This window comes from Lytechinus pictus, chromosome 16 (assembly GCF_037042905.1).
Source record: "Lytechinus pictus isolate F3 Inbred chromosome 16, Lp3.0, whole genome shotgun sequence".
Lineage (NCBI taxonomy): Eukaryota > Metazoa > Echinodermata > Echinoidea > Temnopleuroida > Toxopneustidae > Lytechinus > Lytechinus pictus.
The window spans coordinates 13,445,684-13,468,248 of record NC_087260.1 but is presented as its reverse complement, the minus strand read 5'-3'; the positions used below and the strand labels follow the sequence as shown (position 1 = coordinate 13,468,248).

At 36.5% G+C, this 22,565-nt stretch overlaps 1 protein-coding gene across 2 annotated transcripts; it reads left to right on the top strand.

The window, feature by feature from the left end:
• Positions 1-8,476: 8,476 nt before the first annotated feature.
• Positions 8,477-22,000, top strand: LOC129278795 (divergent protein kinase domain 2A-like). Of its 2 annotated transcripts, XM_064111240.1 has the most exons (8): positions 8,477-8,583; positions 10,507-10,693; positions 11,280-11,771; positions 12,166-12,306; positions 13,030-13,189; positions 14,248-14,394; positions 15,963-15,989; positions 17,354-22,000. In XM_064111240.1, the coding sequence occupies exons 2-8, from the start codon at positions 10,544-10,546 to the stop codon at positions 17,362-17,364; spliced, it is 1,128 nt and encodes a 375-aa protein (XP_063967310.1). In that variant the 5' UTR covers positions 8,477-8,583; positions 10,507-10,543; the 3' UTR covers positions 17,365-22,000. The 2 variants fall into 2 exon arrangements, with proteins under 2 accessions (XP_063967310.1, XP_063967309.1); XM_064111239.1 differs by lacking the exon at positions 17,354-22,000 and having other exon boundaries at positions 15,963-16,228.
• The last annotated feature ends 565 nt before the right edge of the window (positions 22,001-22,565 follow it).

Genomic DNA, 22,565 nt, shown 5'->3' with positions numbered 1-22,565 from the left:
TCCGGAATGGACCCAGGCTGGTCATTTCCTTCGATACTCTATTTAATAATTGAGGCAACCTACATTTTTCAGAGAGTGGAAGTTTGAGAGATTTGGATAAGGACTCATTCATTATGACAGCATCAATTTGCAGTCAATCGCACTTGAAGTGCAACTTCACACATGCTTTATACAAATTAACAAAGCAACATAAAAGTTTGTACTGATGTTTTCTTATTGGTACAGTTACACTGTCACATTTTAAAATAAATACAAGTACATGTAGACATACATGTAGGTAATTTATCAAGATAGATTTTTGGGGTCAGAAAACTACTAAAAATTTATTATCTATTCTTAAACTGTCAATGGCTCCACAAACTATGAGCATCCTTTATACTGGATCTCATCTGCATGTAAATTACTTTTTTGGTTAATTCCTTGGAAATAAATTAACATGTACTGGGCCTACAGTTACATGTATGTAGGACAATCTGTGTACATACAGGTACATGAACATGATACATACATGTATAGATATGCAATGTATGCAGTATGAATTAAAACTTGCTGATTGGTTCTCCTGAGTGATTTATTGAATAATTGAGAGCATAAAATAGAGGCCCAGGTCCCTGTGTGTCCACGTACAAGAATTGTAATGAAACTCTACAAAATTCAAAAGACAATATGGATCCCAAGTACAATTTATAACAATGTAACTGATAAGACCCCGTGACCTTTGACCTGGTGTATTGGATGTCTTGTATCAGATTTTACTTCCATTCTTCCCCATTGTCTGTGAGTGAAAGGTCAAGCCATTGTTTGCTCTCAGTCATCTCAAATACTGATTGCATTCAGTAGGCCTCTGATTACAGATTAAGACTTCCAATAGGCTTACAATATGTGCTGAAAAGACACAGCTATTACCACAGGATATCCACAAATTGAGATAAATGTATGCATGTAGGCCTGACATGTATGAAGTGAAACATTTTAAAAAAGATTTGATATTTGTACATACATGTATGTACATTAATACATTTAATGCAATTTTGATATATGTGCGTTTTAACAAGCCCTTTTATGGCTTTTTTTAATTTTATCATTACCACTATTTCAGTTACATGTATGTTCTGTTGATACCTTTGCTTTGTTTTGTGTTATTTCTTTGTGGATATATAATTTTGTTGTCATTTTGTTCTTTTTAATAAATTTGGAAATAAATACTGAATTGCACTGAATTGAAAAATTGCAATTTGTGACATCATCTACTAATTAGCAAGGAAAGTCATATTTTATTCTGGCAGGCCTACATGTACATGTACAAGTTTGGGGAAGAATAAAGACTCAAAGGGGTGGAATAAAAGTTAACCTTATTCTAAAACTAAGTTCTGCTGATATGCAGGTATTCCTAAAATGTAATAAATATAGTAACTGGCATCGAATTTCGAACAGTATGAATCATTTTGGGGAGAGGGAGGGGGTAATGACATACACATGTACATGTAGGATGAATGTGGCAATATACATGTAGTCCAAAACACTTGATAGCCAGGATAAACTTTTGTATGTTGTATGGGTCAAAAGTCAAAGTTTTCTGTAAACTATGCATTTGTCAAATTGCAGTGAACATAAATTTAAAAAAAAATAATAACATGCTCTCTCAGGGTCTATGGTACACCCCATACATACATGTACATGTAATGTATGTGTACCTGAACACAATACATTTAGGCCTGCATCACAAATGCAATTGTTGGGATGGGGCATTTAATTATGCAAGGTCACTAGCAGTGATCATATGACCACTTCCAAAGAGAAATATCATAAATCAATTGTCATAAAAAAAATAATCTTCATGCTCATGCAATGTACATTACGTATTACAAAAATGTATTAATTAATCTGCCTCCATCACTCCTGAAGTTTCTTACAGATGAAAGGGGGTGTGTCACACTACAGTCTTAAAGTACCAAGGGTGAAAGTGTGAGTAATAATTAGTACTGCGACAAAGTGGCCATGCCGACCAACAAAAAGAATTTATCAAGAAAAAAAGGCAGCAAAGGCCAGTCGATGGCATTCGATATTTTTTCATATCAACACAAGCATGAGGCATTCAAATGTACATCAATTTCTTAAAATAAAAAATATAAATATAAATTTGTTTTCAAACACAAAAAACACATTGACTCTAGACAGTAGAGGTCTTGATTCTCAATACACATACTGTACAAACATGTATACTGAACACGCACTTGTGTACTGCTCAAAAGGAATGAAGATGCGGTTCATAAATTATGGTGGTTCTGATCTTTCATGAATTGTTATCATTATGATTAAGCTATGAATGAGTACAAATAACTACGAATCTAAAAAAGCCTAGCCCTATATGTATTGGACGTACACATTTTTTTAAATCAAATTGTTCGTCATAGTTCAAGTAGATCCTAACATTTACTTCATTCAAAACTTTCATAACAATCTGTCATTCCTGACATAAATAAATAAAAAGCCACACTTGAACTTTGAAGTTAGATAGAAATTAAAATACCAAAATTAAAAAAGGCAAAAAGACTTACTTTCCAATAATCTCACAAAGCTCATACACATCATCAAAGAGCAAATCTTCATCTGCCATTGTTCTGTCGGGGTTGTCTTACTCGTCTCACGACGCTGAAAATTGAACTTGAAATTAATTCTTGCGTTAAATAAAGAGACAACAAATGAATGATCCAGTCCTCTGAGTCTGACTACGAAGTTATAACACTGTCCGGGGAAAACTACAACAAAATATCCTGATTGTTAAGTTAATTGTCTGTAGTATCTAAGAACATACACTGTGCATGTGTAACTCTCTCACTCAGTCGATGATTGACTGTCCAGTGCAGTGAATGAGCTCCTCTCGAGCTCTCTCTGCTGTATGCAGACAGATGCAGAGCCACAGTCGAAAGACAGTGTAGCAGGCGCAGGTGCAAACCCGTTACCGTGTACCGCTGCTCGGCTCGACACTCACACAGACACAGCCCTCACTCCTCGTCAAAAAAAAGGTGTGTCAACCTCCGTTAAAAATAGCTTGAAAATGATACTAGAATCACTGTTTTTTCATAAACAAGATACCTACGACCGTCTAGAATACCAAGAATTTATCCATATATTCCAGAATATAAGTAAATCCACAAAATGTGTATTTTTGTAACCGCTGCCGAAACCCGAAAAGATCTTTCGTCTCGGAGCTATCTCTGGGGGCAGGTCCAATTAATTTTACTAGCGCCCTCTGTGATCAAAGGCAGTATAGTTTTGTAAAATACAACTTACAAGTTGAATGAATGAATGAATTAATTAATTAATTCAAAACCGAACATATCACTTTTAATTTGCATAAGTTTATATAATAGGCTTGTGAGAGGGGCTCTATCCAAAATGGCTCAGTCATAATAACCAGAATTTTTCGCTGGGCACGTGCAAACTTTTTCGAAAAATCTCGAAAGTGAGGGAGCAAAGCAATCAAGATTGTCATTGGGGTGCTTTTGCAATTTGTAAAGTGAAATTAAAGGATTTTGGGCATACTTTTGGTGAATTTTATGAAAATGTTCAATAACAAAATGTATATATTAAGTTGTTAAAAATATTGGGGGCAACTGCCCCCCCCCCCCCTGCTGCTGCGTATACGGCCATGAAAATAACGTGTCACCCCGACTTTATAACGAGCACTGAATCTGGAACTCAGTGGCAATATTAGCAAACGCCAACATAATGCCAGCTGACTATATCGTGGAACAAAAGAATGATTATCATCATTATTGTGGCAATTTAAGTTCAAAATCACAAATAATTAGTTAGTGATACCATCGACATAAAGCCAGTCATACAACAACATAATTTTGGTTCACGTTGCGTTGATAGCCCTTCTTCTTTTTCTTTCTCCGTCGTCGTTTATGTATTTTTTTTATAATTTCCTTTTCGTCCCTTTTCCTTAATTTGTTTTATCTTCCTGCCTTAATTTTTTTACATTTCTTTTTAAGTTTTTCCCCCTGAAAACTCCCTTTTGTCACTTTTTCATGGTTTTATTTCTATATTCCGTTCTTTCGCTCTTTTCACTCATCCTATATTTCTTTATTCATCTATTTCTTTCTTTTTATTTCTTTATTCCAAGTTGTTTGATTTCGTTTTAGAATTAACTTTTCCATTTCGAAAATTCTACTGGACTAATTCCAAGAAAATACATAAAGAAACTCTTACAAAGTAGCAGTTGTATCTGAAATAGTTGTAATTAGAATTATACAGTTCTAGTAATAATTTTAGTTGAAAATATTAGCACTATGAAATACATCCATGATATATAATAAAAACAATAATTAATCATTATTTCTATACACTCTCAAAAACGAATCACGTCAAAACGTATTTTAAATACTTGGAAATAGGCGAGGAAGCAAAGTAACTATAAGCAGATTCAGCCCTATATAATATTTTCAAAAGGCACATGCACTATAATTATTATGGTGAAACCAAATAATGAACAACTTCTGTTCGTAGCATTTTTAAATCTTAATCATTAAATCCGTAATGAAGATCCTGATTTTTCGAGGGAGAAAAACGCCGAACGAGCTGAAACTTACATAACCAAAATTTTGAGAGCGCGAAGTCTGAGCTGAATTCTTTTTGATGTAGGCCTGGGAAGCGATTCATTAACAATTGTTTTCGACAAGTTGTCAGATATCTGACACCTTTCCTATTTTGATTGGCTAAGAGGTACTGCTACTCAGTGGCGTAACAGGCGGGGGGGCAGGGGGGGGCAAGCTGCCCCCCTGGCGGAGCTCACCGGGAAAATAAAAAAAAAACGGGAAAAAGAAAAAAAAGGGGGGAGGGAAGGGAAAGGGAAAGGAAAGAAAAAAGGGGAAAGGGAAAGGAAAAGGGAAAAGAAAACTAAGAAAAAACATAAAAAAGGGAAAACGGAAAGATAACGGGAAAAGGAAGGAAAAAAGAACAAGTGAGAAAGAACAATTCGCCCCGATATACAAATACATTAGCATGATTAGTAAGACAGGGAAATAAATTAAAGATGACAAAAAGGCAAACAAAAGCGGGAAATAAAGGCAGAATGGAATTAGCCAAAATCTAAATGGGAAAATAAAGAATAGGGACAAGATAACGTACACTACCGGGCTGCCGAGGATTGAGATAACGAGCGGGAAGAAAAATGGATGGTATATAGCATAATGTCGTATGAAAGTCTATCATAAAACTTGCTAAATCTCCGAAGGCTCTGTCCAAGAGTCAAGACCCCGTGCAGTGGGGGCTCTTCATCTGTAACCTTTAATGGGTTCTATAACGGGCCCCTATATGGACCCTTCCTGCATTAAGCTTTACGTTGAAGCACTGGCGTACCGGGGGGTGGTTCCACAGCCAGAAGGAAATAAAAGAAAATAAAGAAGGCAGCGAAATGAGATGAATGAAAAAAAATATATGACATGATATTTGCTATAATGATGTAAAAATCTATCACATAATTAGAATTTCATTTTAACAGGCCATTTTTTTTCTGGCTCGCTTCGCTCGCTGGCGACTTTTTACAAATTTTCCCACATTTGCTATGGTGTGCCCCTCACAATATTTGGATGATTCCGATACACACTTGAATTTATGTGTTGTGTTAAAGCTATATAAATATACACGCAATTTGATTAAAATAAGTGGCCATCTGTAAGGTTTAAAATGGCTTTGATATCAAGAGGTTCCGGGGCTCTGCCCTGGACCCCACCCATAAAGCATTGTTATATGGATGAGTTTGGACCATGGCCCCCAAAAGTTCTACAGCCAAACAAACAAAAATGAGGAAAGAAAGGAAAGTGTATAATATTTTTCTGAATATCACGTAAAAATCTTTCTTCATGTTAGATTCTCATGAAAAGGTGATTTTTTATCTCGCTCGCTTCGCTCGCTCGGGACCTATATTAAGCTACTTCTTGCCAGAAGCGCCATACTCGGCCCCCCTCGAGCATATAGAGCTTCGCCCTGATGCTCACAATCATAACAAAAATCCTGTTCACCGTGGCGTACAAAAAAAGAGAGAAAAAAGGAAAGATAGAAGGGTGAAATATGATATCATCTTTTTAACATTATGTCAAAATCTATCACAAAATTGGATTTTTACAATAAAAATGTCAAAAGTTTTTGCTCGCTCGCTTCGCTCGCTCGCTTATATATATATATTTGCCCGATACGCCATATCGCCCCCTCAAAATTGTTGCCTTATGACGCCATTGCCTGTTCCATGATATGACCGGGAAATTTTTGGCTCTTGCCCCCCCTGGCCACCGACCCCTGTTACGCCGCTGCTGCTCCTACGGTAACTGTCGGATAAACGAGATTTGTCGGATGAAACGTCAGACGCTCTCCATATAACGGGACATTTTAAGCACCATTAATTTTGAACTTATGAGGAAGATAAGTAGGCAAATAAAGCGCGACTTGTGCGAGCTATTTATTTATTGTTTTAATCTATTAATCCGAAAAGGGAATATTTCAAATACCATTTTCAGGAAGTTCAGGAAGAGGGTGAGTATATCACTAAACAAATAATGCGAGCGCAAAGCGTGATCTAATCAATGCTGAATGAAAATAAAATGAACTGAATAGTATTAAACAAAGTAGGCCTACATGTCAATATAAGCAGATTTAGTTGTAGTGATTAGGAAACATATCTCATTAGACAACGAGAGTGCGAATCGCTAGCTGAAACTTTTAAGTATACTGACTTGAAATGAAAAAAAAAAAGTTCAATTACTTATATTGTAAAAAAAAAACGTCACAAAACAAAAATGTATGCGTGGAGTGCAATTGAAATCGTTTGATATTCTGACCTGAATCAAGACATTTTAAGCAAAACAATCGCAAATATGATACGTATGCCACTGAATGAATAAAAAACATATTTTTTTTTTTTAGGTCTGTTAATTTTTTTTTTAAAACAGAACCATGAATACACTAGGGCCTTGTAGGCCTATCTCACTAAACTGGGGGGGGGGGGGGTGCGAACTTCTTTTCTTCACCACTTCCTTTTCAATTTTTTTTTTTTTTCAGTTACTCCCTTTCTCCCATATTTGTGCCGCTACTATACTAGGGGCAACGGCCCTGTGCCTCTGCATGGACTAGCCTATATGTCTTTCCATTTCCCTTTCCATTTTAGTAAAGGGTCAAAATTCTTGTTCCTTTTTGAAGAAGAAGAAAAAAAAACTAATTTTCCTTTCATTTCACGATCTCTCCTTTCCTGTCACTCGTTTTCCCTTTTTTCTTCCTCTATTTTTTCTTTTTATTATTATCCCCCTTCTCCATTTCCTGTTTTTTGTCCATTTAGAAGACTCGGAAAAAAGGAAATTGAGAATACTCTTCTTAAATTAATGACAAGTCCACCCCAACAAAAAGTTGATTTGAAAAAGAGAAAAATCAATTCAAGCATAAATTTTCTCGTCATTGTCAAGTGAAACAACGATTAATTCCTCCCTGGAAAGTGGAATTAGCATTGTTTATATGGTTCAGTCAAGGGGGTCCACCCGCTAGTCATAAGGACCACTGGTCATAATACCCGCTATTCATAAGGACCGCTAGTCATAATAGTCAAAAGGGACGCTATTCATAAGGGTCTATGTTCATAGAGGTCGCTAGCATTAATCGACGATGGTGTTCGCCATTCATAATCAAATACTAGTAATAGGGTCGCTACTATATACATGTACTCGCTATAGTCACAGGGAGGAAAAGGGTTCGTTGATCATAAGGGTCGCCAGTCATTATAGTAGATGAGGGTCGCTAGTCATAATTAATAGTAGAAGGGGTTCGCCGGTCATAATAGTAGATGAGGGTCACCAGTCATAATATTAGAAGGGGTACGCCAGTCTTAATAGTAGATGATGGTCGCTGGTCATAATAGTAGAAGGGATTCGCCAGTCATAATAATAGATGGGGTTCGCCAGTCCTATTGATGGGGGTCGCGAGGGGGTCGTTAGAAAGGGTTCGCCAGTCATAATAGTAGATGGGGTTCGTCAGTCATAATCATGGGGGTCGACATGCTAGTCATAATAGTAGATGAGGGTCGCTATATAGGGTTTGCCAGTCATAAGTAGAAGGGGTACGCGTGATCGCCAGTCTTAACAGTAGATGGGGTTTGCCAGTCATAATAGAAGATGAGGGTCGCAAGTCATAATAATAATAATAATAATAATCAACATCATTTATATAGCGCTCGATCACAAAGATGAGGGTAGAAGGGTGGGGTTCGCCAATCATAATAATTCAAGTGAATCATAATAGTTCAAGGGGGGGGGCCTTAATTTCCCAAGGAAAATTTGACAAGCCACTCCTGGATCCGATTTAGCATAGCATCTTTTTTGCTTTTTCGTTCCCATTCCTGTTTTTTGTTATCAGCCGCTCCCGATCCCCGTACCACCACCGCAGCATGCATGCTACCTCGGATCGGCGCGGCATATATATGCCCATCGATATCCACTGCGCTTCCGCATTCAAATTCGGGAATGCTTGGCCTTGCCCTTGGCATCAAGAAGGAAACATTCAACGTTAAACTGTGGCTTATTCCATGTTTTAAAGGTAACATAGGAATAGAAATAGGCTAGAGCGCCTGTTATAGAATTCATGTATGAGTTTGAGCTCACTAAAGACTTACTAGTATAGTAATAGATTAGTAGATAGTCAATTGTTTTGTTCTTTGTCACTATAGTATGATTGTTAGCTTTGGTCCCATGTGTGTCATTTCGTGTAGGCCTAGTAGACCGAGGCATAAAATCCAAGTCTGATGATGTGCACAAGTGAGAATGATTTTGACTTTGAGAGAGTAATGATGATGCCCGTAACTTGATTATTTGATTGACAAAACAGTCTTATTCTTAAGATGGGCTTGGTTGGTTGGGATCCGGATCTGTAATTGATTTATTGAAGCTTTTTACTTTTTACTTTTTAGTTTAATCTTTTGAACTGAAGTTGAAGTTCATTTTCTTGAAGACATTTTACCCATTGATTGAATTTCATTTTCAATGAACCTTAATTGTTCTCTGTGTGTACTCAATGTGTGGCAAAATAAGGTTGGCTTATCTTCCCTTTTTCTTTGGAACTAGTCTAATGCTTGATTGTTTAAATAACACTGCCAGATTCCATTACAGCTAACCATCTTCTTCTTTCTTCTTCTTCTTCTTCCTCCGCTGATCCCGGAGATCTACAGCTGGTTGCTGTATTGTTGTATAAATAATCAAAGAGCACAAAGCACTTCCTCAGAGTAGAATAGATATCAGTGATATAATACATACACTTGGCTCAAGTAAATTTGATTCTTTTAATTATTTTTTCCAAATTAAAAATAGAGATTGAAATATGAACAATTTCTTGACATTATTAGATTACTTTCCACCAATAGATAGCGTACACAAAAATATGCCAAAAATTTAAGTTTTTGAGTGCTCAGGGGCCGATTGCACGAAAGGGTCTTTGCAAGAACCGTCTTTGTGTCGCCCATTTATGATGATGCGCCATGTTGTTGCCATGTGAAACGCATTTTAAATAAAAATACCTGCAAACATTTCATTCATCAATTAAAGTAAACAAAATCTTTTTATTATTAAATGATGTGATATATCATGAAATCGTATACAAATACAAATTAATTTAAATGCTAGCTAACAAATTTCATTTGTTTATCATACATTTCAGAAATATCCCGCATACAGCACATCATAAAAGATGGGCGACCCGTAAGATGGTCCTTGGAAAGACCCTTTTGTACAATCAGCCCTTGGTGAATACAAAAATGATTCCCAAATGAAAATAAATTGCAACTGTATGGAAATTAGTATTTTCGGTCACATAAGTGTTATTTGAATGATTTTTTTATAATTTTAAAGTGTGTGTTGTGTACTGCATTGGCATACCATATGCATAGTCCTACCTGTTGATTCCCCACAGGCAGGATCGTTGCAGTGAGCAAGTGAAGACATTCCTCCCAGTTCCTTTAGTCTAGATTGTAATTTGCAACTATATTGACAAATATTAGATTGACTGTCTTGTGTGTCCTCACTGGAAAGGATCAATATGAACTCTGATGGGAGAATGCAAGTCTTTGCTGATAAAGAATCTTGAAAATACAAAAATGTTGGATATATGATATGAGGATAAGCTTTAAGCAATAAAGACTTAATCCTAAATTTATAAGACCAGATTAAGACTTTTTATTAGAGGTTTGGCACCGTCGGTTATCATTTTTGAAAAGCAAAGATATATTGCTGAGGGGCCAGGAAAATTTTCAGTAGGACTAATATGCATTTGATGTTTTTTTTTTTTTTCCCATTCAAATCAACTTGCCATTGTGGTGGACTTTGCCTCAAAAGGACCCCTTGGCTCACAAACCTTTATAGTTTAAATTTAAACAACAAATGTCTAAAAATATCTGTGAATGAATTAGTAACTTGTGAATGTAGTTATTATTTATGTATTAAATGCCAGTCTTTGTAATTTTTCTTCCAGGCTTTCTACGACTCGAGATTCTTCACAAACAGCAAAGATGGCCACTGTAAGGCGCTACTTGAATCAATTTGCAAATCGCTTTTGCATCACCACCTCACAGCAATTAATCTGGCTTGCCGTTTTGTCGTCATTGTGTCTCTTTGTGTATTATCAGCTTTACCTTCACTTCACTACAAATCACCTTGAGGTAATTCCCCCCCCCAAAAAAAAAGAGTTCAGAGTTTAAATGTAATCTTAACACCACCTGCGGATCTAGGGGTTGGGGGAACACCCCCCTTTTGAGAGGCACAATTAAAATTTGTAAATGGACTGGTGTTCTAACACAAGTGTGCCCCCCCCCTTTGGAAAATCCTGGATCTGCCCCTTCTTAACACAACTTGATCTTCTTGTTGTTTAGTGCTAAACATATCTCAGAAGTTTTCTCAGATAATTTCTCAAACCTGCCTACTCCTAGAGAATCTGTTTGCCAATTATATATATGCAAATTCTGTCCATGATTTTCTAAATTAGAATTTGTTTTTTCTCTTCTCTAATAGAAGACTATATTTTCCTGAAATAACTTGCTCATTATCAAACAGACCTGTAGCCAAATATATGTTGTTTCAGGCAAGGAATTATGTTATAAATTGACTCACATCATACAGATAGTGGTGTACAAGTATATAAACTTGATCCCTTGCATGTGAACGAGCATATCCCCTGATCAACGCATGTCTGTAATAACACACATTCTTCATGATACTTACTGTACACTCTCCTCCGTCTCTTGCTAGAGTGAATATTTTGTTGATGCTACCAAGTGTCCGGCCTGCTTCGGAACGACCCTCTGCAAGCGTTTCAGTCGAGGAGAATTTCAGTTCCATTCATACTCCTCCATTCGCATCCTTGATTTCGTCAACCTCAAGAACGTCTACTTTGCTACCTACCTCGATCAGAAACCCGTCGTCTTGAAGAAGCTCGGACACACCTCTGAACACAACCAGTTTGACCGAGACCTCTGTACCAACGCGGAAAGTGGCCTTCTTGGATGCGACGTCTCGCAGCAGATTTACAAGTCTAAGCTCTCGGATATCATGTATGCGGATAGGCTTGAGGAGAAGGATGTCATGGGTCTATCTGATTTGGTTAGGTGTCCGTCTAGGAGGCTTTTAGACAGGATTTGGGATACGTTTGGAGAGAGGCAGTTCGATCATTCTTTGGCGAGAGATAACAAGCTGATGTTGGCCACAACTATTGCTTTCAACCCAGAGCCACTCATTTATCAGGTAAATTGGTGAATTGCCAACCAGTGTAATACAACTTTGTATAATGCCTGTGTCCTGTTCATTTTCATCCCACATTGTCTAATTCCATGTTCATCTAAATAGCTCTAGCAGCTCATTCATTCAAATTTATTTATTCCACATGTCTTCAAGTGTAAAGGACAGGACATATCAAAAGGTAAATAGTAAAAATGTCTAAGTGATGATGAGGATGTGAGGGAGTAGCAAAAAGCCATAGGCCTATCACATCTACTTCCTGTGTTAACATTTACCACTAAAATTAGGAATAACCTTGTCAAACCTTTTTGTTTTGTCTGATGCTACAATATGTTGTCATTCCTCCCCTTTCAATGCCTGAAATTGATTCCTTTTTAACATTCCCCTTTCTCTACTTTAGGCTTTTCCTAACCGGAAAGGCTGGCCATTCCCAGTGTACATGGGTGCATGTGGGAGGTTTACTGTTCAGGAATACAGCGGGCATACGCTAAGCTACTTCTACCATTTTAACTTCAACGTCAGAGCTGCACTAGCCATTCAGGTAGGTCACTTGTGGTTTCTGGGGTCTTTTAATGATCTCTGAAAATTGTGCTGTTCCCCCCCCCTCAATAAATTGAAAAGTATTGAAACTACACATAATGTGAGGTGGGTGGCAAACTTCTGGCTGGGCTGCATCCAATTCAATGATTGTTATTCTTGTCTTGAATACTACTTTTGAAACCAAACTGCGGTACAGTTTCTATAAAAGTCTTTTGATTTTTAAAGGAAGAAAATATGTATGTTTTAGAAATATTTTACCAGTAGATAAAAAGGAACATGCTGCAAGACATATTTAATCACTTAATAATCACTTGATTGAAGATTGATGTAATTATTTATTCTTCAACTCATCAATTATAATAAAAGGTCACTTTTGAAACACTTTTCAAGACACTTGAATTTCATTGGTTTAACAATTTATGTAGTGCTTACTTGTACAAATCTAATCGGCCTATTCAATCTCATTTGGAGATTGTGGTGTCACTCGTGCCCAAGCTCTGATATTTGTAAATGTCTAAGTTGTGCGATGTTCAGTCGTGAATATTGAGATGCAGGTGATTGTATAAGAATAACATGATTTGATGTTGGAATGAAGATCTTGTTGATCAGATGTCACAATTTATAAATTGATAATTTGATATTTTATGTTTGTCAATGATGATACAGTGTTCATTAAATTCTCAAACTGTTTCTTAATACTGTCTGGACTTGAATTCATCCTCAGGCATTGAAGATAGCGGAACAACTATCTGAGAACAGGGAAGAGTTTGCTCTGTATCTCACTGACGTCTCAGAAGACAACCTAGCAGTGAACAGCAATGGAGAGGTTCTAGTGATTGATGCTGAAAACATCATTGTAGTGGACAGGAAGAAGATAAAGGAAGGTGAGACAGAGATTTGAAGTGATGATCGTGATGGTGGTGATGGTGATGGTGATGATGATGATGGTGATGGTGATGGTGATGGTGATGGTGATGATGATGATGATGGTGATGGTGATGATGATGATGGTGATGGTGACGATGATGATGATGATGTTGATGATGATGATGATGATGATGATGGTGATGGTGATGGTGATGATGGTGATGATGATGATGATGGTGATAGTGATGTTTAGAATAATGTTCATGATGAGTAGGAGGAATGGAGGATGATGATGATGATGTTGATGTTGATGGTGGTGGTGGTGGTGTAGATGATGATGATTAGGGTGATGATGAAGCTGATTGTGGAGAGGGTTTTTGCACTTGATAAATACTGTAAACATTTTACTGAGACATTATATTTGAAGTGATGGTGATGATTGTAATGATGCTGCTGATGATGATAATGATGATGACAATGAAGATGATGGTAATTTTTATGGTGATGATGGTGATAATAGTGATGTTGATAGTGGTGGTGGTTTTGGTGATGATGATGATGATGATGATGATGGTAAAAATGATGAAGGTGGTGATGATTATGGTGAGGATGATGATCATAGTAATAATAGTCATGTTGATGGTGATGATGACGATGGCGATGATGATGAAGATGATGATGGTGATGATGATGATGATAATGATGATGACAATGAAGATGCTGGTAATTTTTATGGTGATGATGATGATAATAGTGATGTTGATAGTGGTGATGGTGGTGTTGGTGTTGGTGATGAAGATGATGATGATGATAATGGTAAAAATGATAATGAAGGTGGTGATGATTATGGTGAGGATGATGATCATAGTAATAATAGTCATGTTGATGATGACGATGGCGATGATGATGAAGATGATGATGGTGATGATGATGGTGATGATGATGATGATGATGATGATGATAATGATGTTGATGATGGTGAGGGTGACTCTGGTGATAATAATGTAAACCAATCAATCGGAGTGCCCAAAAGAATGCATTGTGATAATCAAATATCCCTCGTTTTCCCCCTCAGATGCAAAACCCGGCTGGGATGTGAAGCACCAGTCTGAACATTCAGGATGTGGAAGTAGAAGAGAATGTATCATGTTCTCACATACAGATCTTTGTAATCATTACTACAGTGATCATAACTACTATGCAGTGTGTCAAGGGCTATTTAGTAAGTATCTTTTACTCAATCTGAACACACTTATACAAAGCTCGACCAATATTTTACATTAATTTGGGTGATTTGGCCACCCGTGTATGAACGCTCCATTATGCATGAAAGGAAACCTGGCTATAAAAATACCTTCCATTCAAGGATTATATCAAAGCCCTCATTTCCTATATAGACTAACATTACTTTCCTGGTGGGCGTTTCATAAAGCTGTTAGTAAGTTATGAGCGTCCTTATGAATGACGGGTGATCATATCTTAGGAGCTTCATCAACACTGATGAAAATCTTGTGTGTAATATTTACCATAAGAAATGATCACCAGCCGTTTGTAAAGTAATTTGTAACTTACGAACAGCTCTGAAACACCCACCTGGGTCCCGTAACAGAAAGGTTAGCGATTAATCGTACGCTTGATTTTCACAATTGATTGTACATTGTAGTCAATGCAATCAATGGTAGAAAAATCTTCTACGTTCATTGCTAAGCTTTGTGTTACGGGCCTCAGGTCTGCCTTGAGTGATCTTTACATGTAGGTGCAGATTCACTGTAGATCCACACAGTTCACACTGTTTAATATTCATGAGATGCCCATTGATGTGTCTTCAACTCTTTAGTAATTGTTTAAATCTGTGTTTGCTTGCATGGTGATGTTCTTATAATACAAGTTGAAATCCATTATTGAGTCTTGCAGACCAATGTTTTACACACTGTCAATTAATGTGACCTGGGAAATGTTTCTGAAATAGTAAATTTCCAGTTGCATACGTTGGTCAAATCATGTGTAGAGGATGCACGCTACTACATATTATAAAAAAAAGACATGTTACATTGTTGCGCATCAGCACTAAGCATGGCTTTAAGTGACACATATGTCTTTGTGAAACACCCCCAGTGTAATTCTTACATTAGGTATTAAGGTATTAATCTAAAATAAAAATTATCCTATCATATTGCTAAAAGTTCATACAGAAAGCCATACCCATAGAAGTGGTGATTTGCAGGGCAGTAATATCATTGAAATCTTAAAAAAGCAGTATGGTTTGAGAGAAGAGTCAGGCTTTATAACATGAAGTTTTGCAAAAAATTTGCAAATATAGGACACTTTTAATTGGTTTCTGGTCAGTGTTTTGAACAAAACACATATGTAACCTTGCTCTTGATTGGCCATCATCCATTCAGCAATTATTTGCCACCAACCTTTGTGTTACGGATCACTGAACACTTGTGGCCAATGTTTTAGAGATGTGTGACTGGTACTGTGCAAGTAGGTTGCACAATTGCATTGTCCTATTTCTCTCTGACTTCTCTTCTTTTCTTATCTTCTACTTTTTCTCGTCTATCCTCCATGATCTCATTCCCCCCCTTTCCTTTTCTCTCTTTTCTTCTCGTACAGTTGTGCAATACATATTTTAACAGTTATGATTGTTTGTCAAATGTATTATTTATGCCATTGTTTATTTTATTCATGTTTGTAACTTTATGCCCGAAAGCAAATTTTGTGTATTCTTATGCATGACAATGAATTATCTTGAATCTTGAATGTTCTATTCTTTCTCTATCCATCCAGGTAAAGATTCCAAGCACGGTGATGGAGGTCTCCTACACAGCGTGCCCTCTGACCTCTCGCCTTACATGAGGGCAAAGGTCAAAGATCAGATCTCGGAGTGCCGCAGCCCCAGCACGCAGGAGGGAAGATACCTCGCCGTGAAGCAGCTCAAAGCAACTCTGATGAAGCTGATCACATAACACCAGCTACAAGAAGAATTCGTCAGGATGTGATGATTTTTGTAGTTGTCAATGGAATAATGGATGACGGTATACACTGTCAGTTCTTGTTAACATCACATGACCTTTTCCAGGGGAGTGTATCATGAAAAGTTTTGTCATTGATTTTAACTGACTAATTTGCTCTCAGCCAATCAGATGCAAGGCTTTGTAGTAGCTTGTAACAATATTCAGTGAAAACCACTGACTATTTGTTCAGTGAAATGCTCCCCTGAAAAGGACTGTGAAGTTAAAGAATGAGAGAGAGATGGATTGAAAAGTAGGGTAAGAGAGTGCACTGTTCCTTGGAAAATTGATATAGAGCTACAACTATTAGAAGAAAAGAGAAGAGAAGGGTGATATTCTTGTCTGAAAGCACCACTTTGGGCATTTTTTCATGTGTGTCTTGTCATTCCTCTCTTCTTTTTTTTTCTTGAGGACCTCTTTTATCTCTTTCTGCTAATTATAGGCCTCCCCTGTATTCTTATATAATATTGATACTTCTCTCTATCTCTCATTCTCTCTTTAAAGCCCATACTGAATGGAATATGTGCTACATGAAAAAAAAACTATTTTATGTATTGATTAACCATTTTTTTTTGTATTACTCTGCTTATACCAAAGAAATTCAGCTGAACACATGTAAAAGCTTTTGATATCAAGAAATTTATATGAACACAATTTTCAGTGCCATTTAGCCTTTCGCAGTGTTCCTTTGCAATGTTTTTTTTTAATCTACTACATGGAGCTTATTTAAAAGGGAATGAATCCTTTGGATCATGTGGGCTTGTGTGGAAACAGGAAAATCAAAGAAGAACAAAGAAAGTTTGAGAAAAATCAGACAAATAATGAGAATTTGAATATTGCGACCACTAAATGCTATGGAGATCCTCTGGTTGGCAATACAACAAAGATGTGTGATGTCACCTGTGAACAACTTTCCCTTTGATGGACTATATAATACCCCAAAATGTCTCTTTTTGCTCTTTGTTATGGTGATACAATCTATTCATCCATAAATGTATTCTTTGAAAATCTGTATTACATCATGCCCTCCTATAGAAAATTTAGAAAGAATACATGATCTACTGATAGATGTGATAACAGAGGCAGTTTAAGTGAAATATATACTAAAGTAATGGGAGAGTTGTTCACAAGTTACATCACACATCTTTGTTGCATTGCCAATGGGAGGGTCTCCATAGCATTAGTGATAGCAATATTCAAATGCTCATAACTTTCTCATTATTTGTCAAATTTTTCTCAAACTTTCGTTGATCTGTTTCTTTGATTTTTGTCTCACCTGCATAGCAGAGTGAGACTATAGGCGCCGCTTTTCCGACGGCGACGGCGGCGGCGGCGTCAACACCAAATCTTAACCTGAGGTTAAGTTTTTGAAATGACAGCATAACTTAGAAAGTATATGGACCTAGTTCATGAAACTTGGCCATAAGGTTAATCAAGTATTACTGAACATCCTGCCTGAGTTTCATGTCACATGACCAAGGTCAAAGGTCATTTAGGGTCAATGAACTTAGACCATGTTGGGGGAATCAACATCAAAATCTTAACCTAAGGTTAAGTTTTTGAAATTTCATCATAACTTAGAAAATATATGGACCTAGTTCATGAAACTTATACATAAGGTTAATCAAGTATCACTGAACATCCTGCATGAGTCTCACATCACATGACCAAGGTCAAAGGTCATTTAGGGTCAATGAACTTTGGCCGAATTGGGGGTATCTGTTGAATTACCATCATAACTTTGAAAATTTATGGATCTGATTCATGAAACTTGGACATAATAGTAATCAAGTATTACTGAACATCCTGTGCGAGTTTCAGGTCACATGATCAAGGTCAAAGGTCATTTAGGGTCAATGAACTTTGGCCAAATTGGGGTATTTGTTGAATTACAGCCATAAATTTGAAAGTGTGTTGGTCTAGTTCATAAAACTTGGACATAATAGTAATCAAGTATCACTGAACATCCTGTGCGAGTTTCAGGTCACATGATCAAGGTCAAAGGTCATGTAAGGTCAAAGAACTTTGGCCACGTTGGGGGTATTTGTTGAATTGCCATCATATCTCTATAAGTGTATTGGTCTAGTTCATAAAACGTGGAAATAAGAGTAACCAAGTATCACTGAACATCTTGTGCGAGTTATAGTAGTTTTCAAAATCAGCACTGCTGATATATTGAATCGCGTGATGCAGGTGAGACGGCCAGAGGCATTCCACTTGTTCTGTTTTCACACAAGCTTTCTTGTTCCAAAGGTTTCATTTTCCTTTAATGTGTATTGATGCACACAAGAAACACAAATGAAGTTATTTTGTGCATAGATTGACTCTGATTTTTTTTTATTAGGCAATCATGTGATATAAGAACAGTAATGTAGTTTGTGTAATGAAATGCATTTAAGTTATTTATCATAGGTATATGTAAACAACTCATAGAAATTTGTGAACAACTCAAAGGCTACCACGATACAGTACACTGTATATTGTGATTCATGTGTATTGAAATAATTGCAATTTAGCTTTTTTTAAACTTATTTATTCTATATGCCACTCTGTTCATTCATGATATTCATTGTTCATTAAATTATTAAATTTGCAATAAGTATCTTATTTGTTTATTAATGAAAAAATATTAGACAAGCTGTTATATTGGACAATTGTTTATATTCATCTGCCATTAAACTTTATTTAACCCACCAAACGTAAATGTAAATTTTTCAAAATAACTTAGCCTCAATCTTGTACATATAGATTTTGACAATGTAATATCTTGAAATGAATCATTATCATATGTATGCATTTTTAATTATCAAGATTTCAAATTTGTATTTTGATTATGATCAGTACTACAGAAAACCATGTAATTTTAATGAATGTGCAATGAAATTGATAACAATGATTTATTTTTGTACTTGAGAAAATGATATGATTCTGCGCAAAGTTATGCCAACGTAGATAGAAGTTAATAGAGGGGAATCCACTGTGGGAAATAAAATGATATGTGTGGAAGAAGAAATTAAACAGGTTGGTGAAAATTTGAAAGAAATTGGACGAAAATAAGAAATATAATGACATTACTTGTACAGTTAATATGAAACCCAGATAGGTATGTTGCAATTAATACAAATTCATAAACTGAATTATAAATTTCTTATTTTTTTAAATCTGATTCATACTTACTGATATTTGCTTCTTTGATTTTTTGATAAAATTAACATTACGAAAATGTCCCGTTAAAAGCTCTCCGAGTTAGCCCTGGCAAACTCGGAATTGAAACATTGACTTTTCTGCAGCACCCACAAGAAACCTTATCATCCCCCAGACCGCAGAATGCCCTCGGGTGCGATAAGGGCTTGATAACCACAGAATATACAACTACTGAATTCCGACTGAGCTGCATGGTTGAATAGCTCTATGGTTGAATGAAACTCTCCTGGAACAAAAGTTGTTTCTTATAATGGAAAAGTTATTAACAAGAATTGGTATCCCAGAATAAGCTTTAAAGCATGTAAATTGAACTGGTAATAGATGAAATATACTCAAGAACCCTCTAAACACAGACATTATCAACTTGCATTTCGAAGGGAGTAGCCAAAATATGTTATTTACACAATAGTCATAGCCCATCACTGGTTCTTGGCTGTGGTTTTTAGTTTTACCGCAAGCTAGTGCAGATAAATCTGACTTGCTTGAAATTCTGGACATCATGATTCGTTTTCTTGTTAATTATTTCATCTTCATTTTATGAATAGGACTTCTTAAATTGATAGCTATCCCAGATATAACTTTGAATGGCTGAAAAGGACCGAGTATAAGCCAAGATATGTTATATTCGGTGTATATGTCTCTCTGCTGAGCGTGCTAACACGTTTGGCCTCGTTTAAATTGAAACATTGACTTCCGAGTTTCCCATGTAGGCAATCTTCGGGAACTCGGAAGTCAGTGTTTCAATCTGAAAGACAGCAAACTCGTTATCATTGACTAGTCTAATTCATAGACCAGTATACTGTTCTATAAATGTATTTTTGGTTTGTTATGTAAATGAGAGTGGTGTAAATCACTTCACAACTTTTAATTAAATGATGGAATTATGAGGTTTAGCGTGGCGATGATAATACTGATAAATAATATTTCTTAAAGTATGAAAAATGAGATCGCAATAGATATTAATGAGTAAGCACTCATTAATTACACAGATGGAAAGTGGAATCGATAGTGAAACAGATATGAGAATGAGGAAGAAGGGGGAAGAAGGAGGATCTGAGTCAGAAGGGAAGAAGAATTAAGAAGCAGAGGGAGAGAGGAAGAGAGAGTATGTAGATGGGATGGGGAGAGCCCGGGGGAGAGATGACAGGTGGCAGCAAAGAGGGAGAGCTAGATGATAAATCGCGCCTTCAAAATGTCTGAGTACCAGACTATCCAACCTATTAAATGGGTTTCATTGATGCGGTTAACTGTTGCCCACAAGGGACTACTTGTGTTTACTTTCTTCCATAAGCTTCTTGGAGTTGGAACTCTCCCCTCTTCCAAAGGCAATGACTCAAATTTTAAACGAGCGGTTTTCGTCATGAGTATTTGAGTTGGAATCTCCTTTAAAGGAAATGTTAGTTTTGATATCATTGTAGATTATGTGCCTTTAGAAACAGTTAGAAGTGATAATGTTTTCTTTGTACATGCAGATGGACCAAGTAAATGCCTTATCTCGAGTGAACCATGTACTTCATGGCTAAAAAACAATAAAAAATGCAATTTTAACCTGCACACATAACAGAAATGTTTTGTTTTTTTGATGTGCATTTGAATACAAGGTTTAGATGTGCTAAATTTGGGATCACAAAACTGTAATAGTTGATGACAGGTTGACTTTGCTTTTAAGTAACAGTTTTTGTTGTGTCGGTGCAAGAACGCCCTTAGCAAAACATTTGTGCGCACCCTATTGGTAAAGAAACGCCCTTATATGTGCTGCTAAGAGCGTATTTGCGCACTTGTGATGCTCGAAAGTGTGTTTTTGAGGGCGTTATTGCACTGACAACAATTCGTTTTAATATGATGTTGTTGGTTTTCTGACTTCTGGGCATCTACTAGAAATTACAGCTTATCTTTTGAGTATTTAAAGCCTTGAAAAGTAGATTTACCATATTTTGTCTTTTTTGTATTTATAACTAATGTTTGTATGTTTCATTGTTAGAATTCTAGTGGACACCGGTCTTATCTTTGGAGGAAAATGTCTGGATAAAGCATATTAGAATCAATAAGGCAGAAATAATGTTGTGTATTTTTGCCTCTACATTTTCATGTCATTTTTTTTTCAAGAGGTAATGGCTTAAACCCATATTGATACTTTGAATTTAATGATAGATTCGTAGAGCCTGTTGTTGCCATCAAAGCTTTTTGATTAGTACCGATATTTCTTTTCCTTATTATGTTTGGATAGAAGAGTAGATTGGCATAAGTGCAAGATAGGACCTGAAATAGATACTTTAGACTACTGAAAGGAAAAGACTGATGTTGCCAATTTCAAGAATGGATCTGATCTAATTAGGTTTCAATTAATTCATTGTCCAAATGAGTCTATAGTGCAATGTTCTGTTACATTTCAGCAATGAGTAAGTTGAACTATAAAGTCAACTTGTATTTTTGCATAATTGTTGTCAATATAACTTTGGTGGATTAATGATACCGTCCAAACACTACAAACAACATATATATTGATATTATTGATAATGATTCAATTTCATATTATTGCAATTTTCCAGACAAATGAATTGTTCAAATGATTTGTGAGGATCAGCATGTAGTAAACAGATACAAATTGTACGTGTTTGTCGTGTTCTTCCTATGATTCTAACCTTGGTTACTTGAGAGACAGGGAGGGAGGGAGAAAGAAGGGGGGGGGGGGACAGAGAGAGGGGAGATGAGGGGGAACAGAGAGAGAGGGGGGGATATAGAAATAAAGATAGAGGGGTGAGGGAGAGAAACGGGGAGTGAGAGGGGAAGAGAAGGGGGATGGAATGAAAGAGAGAGAGAGGGATAGAGGAGGGGAGTGTGAAAGAAGGAAAAGGGGTGAAATAGGGGAAAAAGGAGATGGGGCTACAACCTTGGATATTAGAGAGGGGGAGAGGAAGGGGAAATGGGGGAAAGAATGAAAAACCGAGAGAGGGGGGGGGGGGGACATACATAGACCTGGGATGTAGACAAAGACTGACATTTATCTGGCTGCATAAGTTAAAAACATTAATGTTAATTTAGAACCTGTCAACAAATTTCATTTGAAGTGCTAAATAAGATGTAATGATATTTGTATGGTATATGATTTAGTGGAAGTAAAAAAAGGGGAAATGGGGAGGAGAGGGGACATATGTATATAAAGACTGACATTTAT

What these genes read in the sequence shown, in the direction of transcription:
- LOC129278795 (XM_064111239.1), top strand. Translation starts at nt 10,544, where the DNA reads ATGGCCACTGTAAGGCGCTACTTGAATCAATTTGCAAATCGCTTTTGC. An exon ending in TCACTACAAATCACCTTGAG is followed by an intron (nt 10,694 to 11,279) that starts GTAATTCCCCCC and finishes GTCTCTTGCTAG; the next exon opens with AGTGAATATTTTGTTGATGC. An exon ending in CAGAGCCACTCATTTATCAG is followed by an intron (nt 11,772 to 12,165) that starts GTAAATTGGTGA and finishes TCTCTACTTTAG; the next exon opens with GCTTTTCCTAACCGGAAAGG.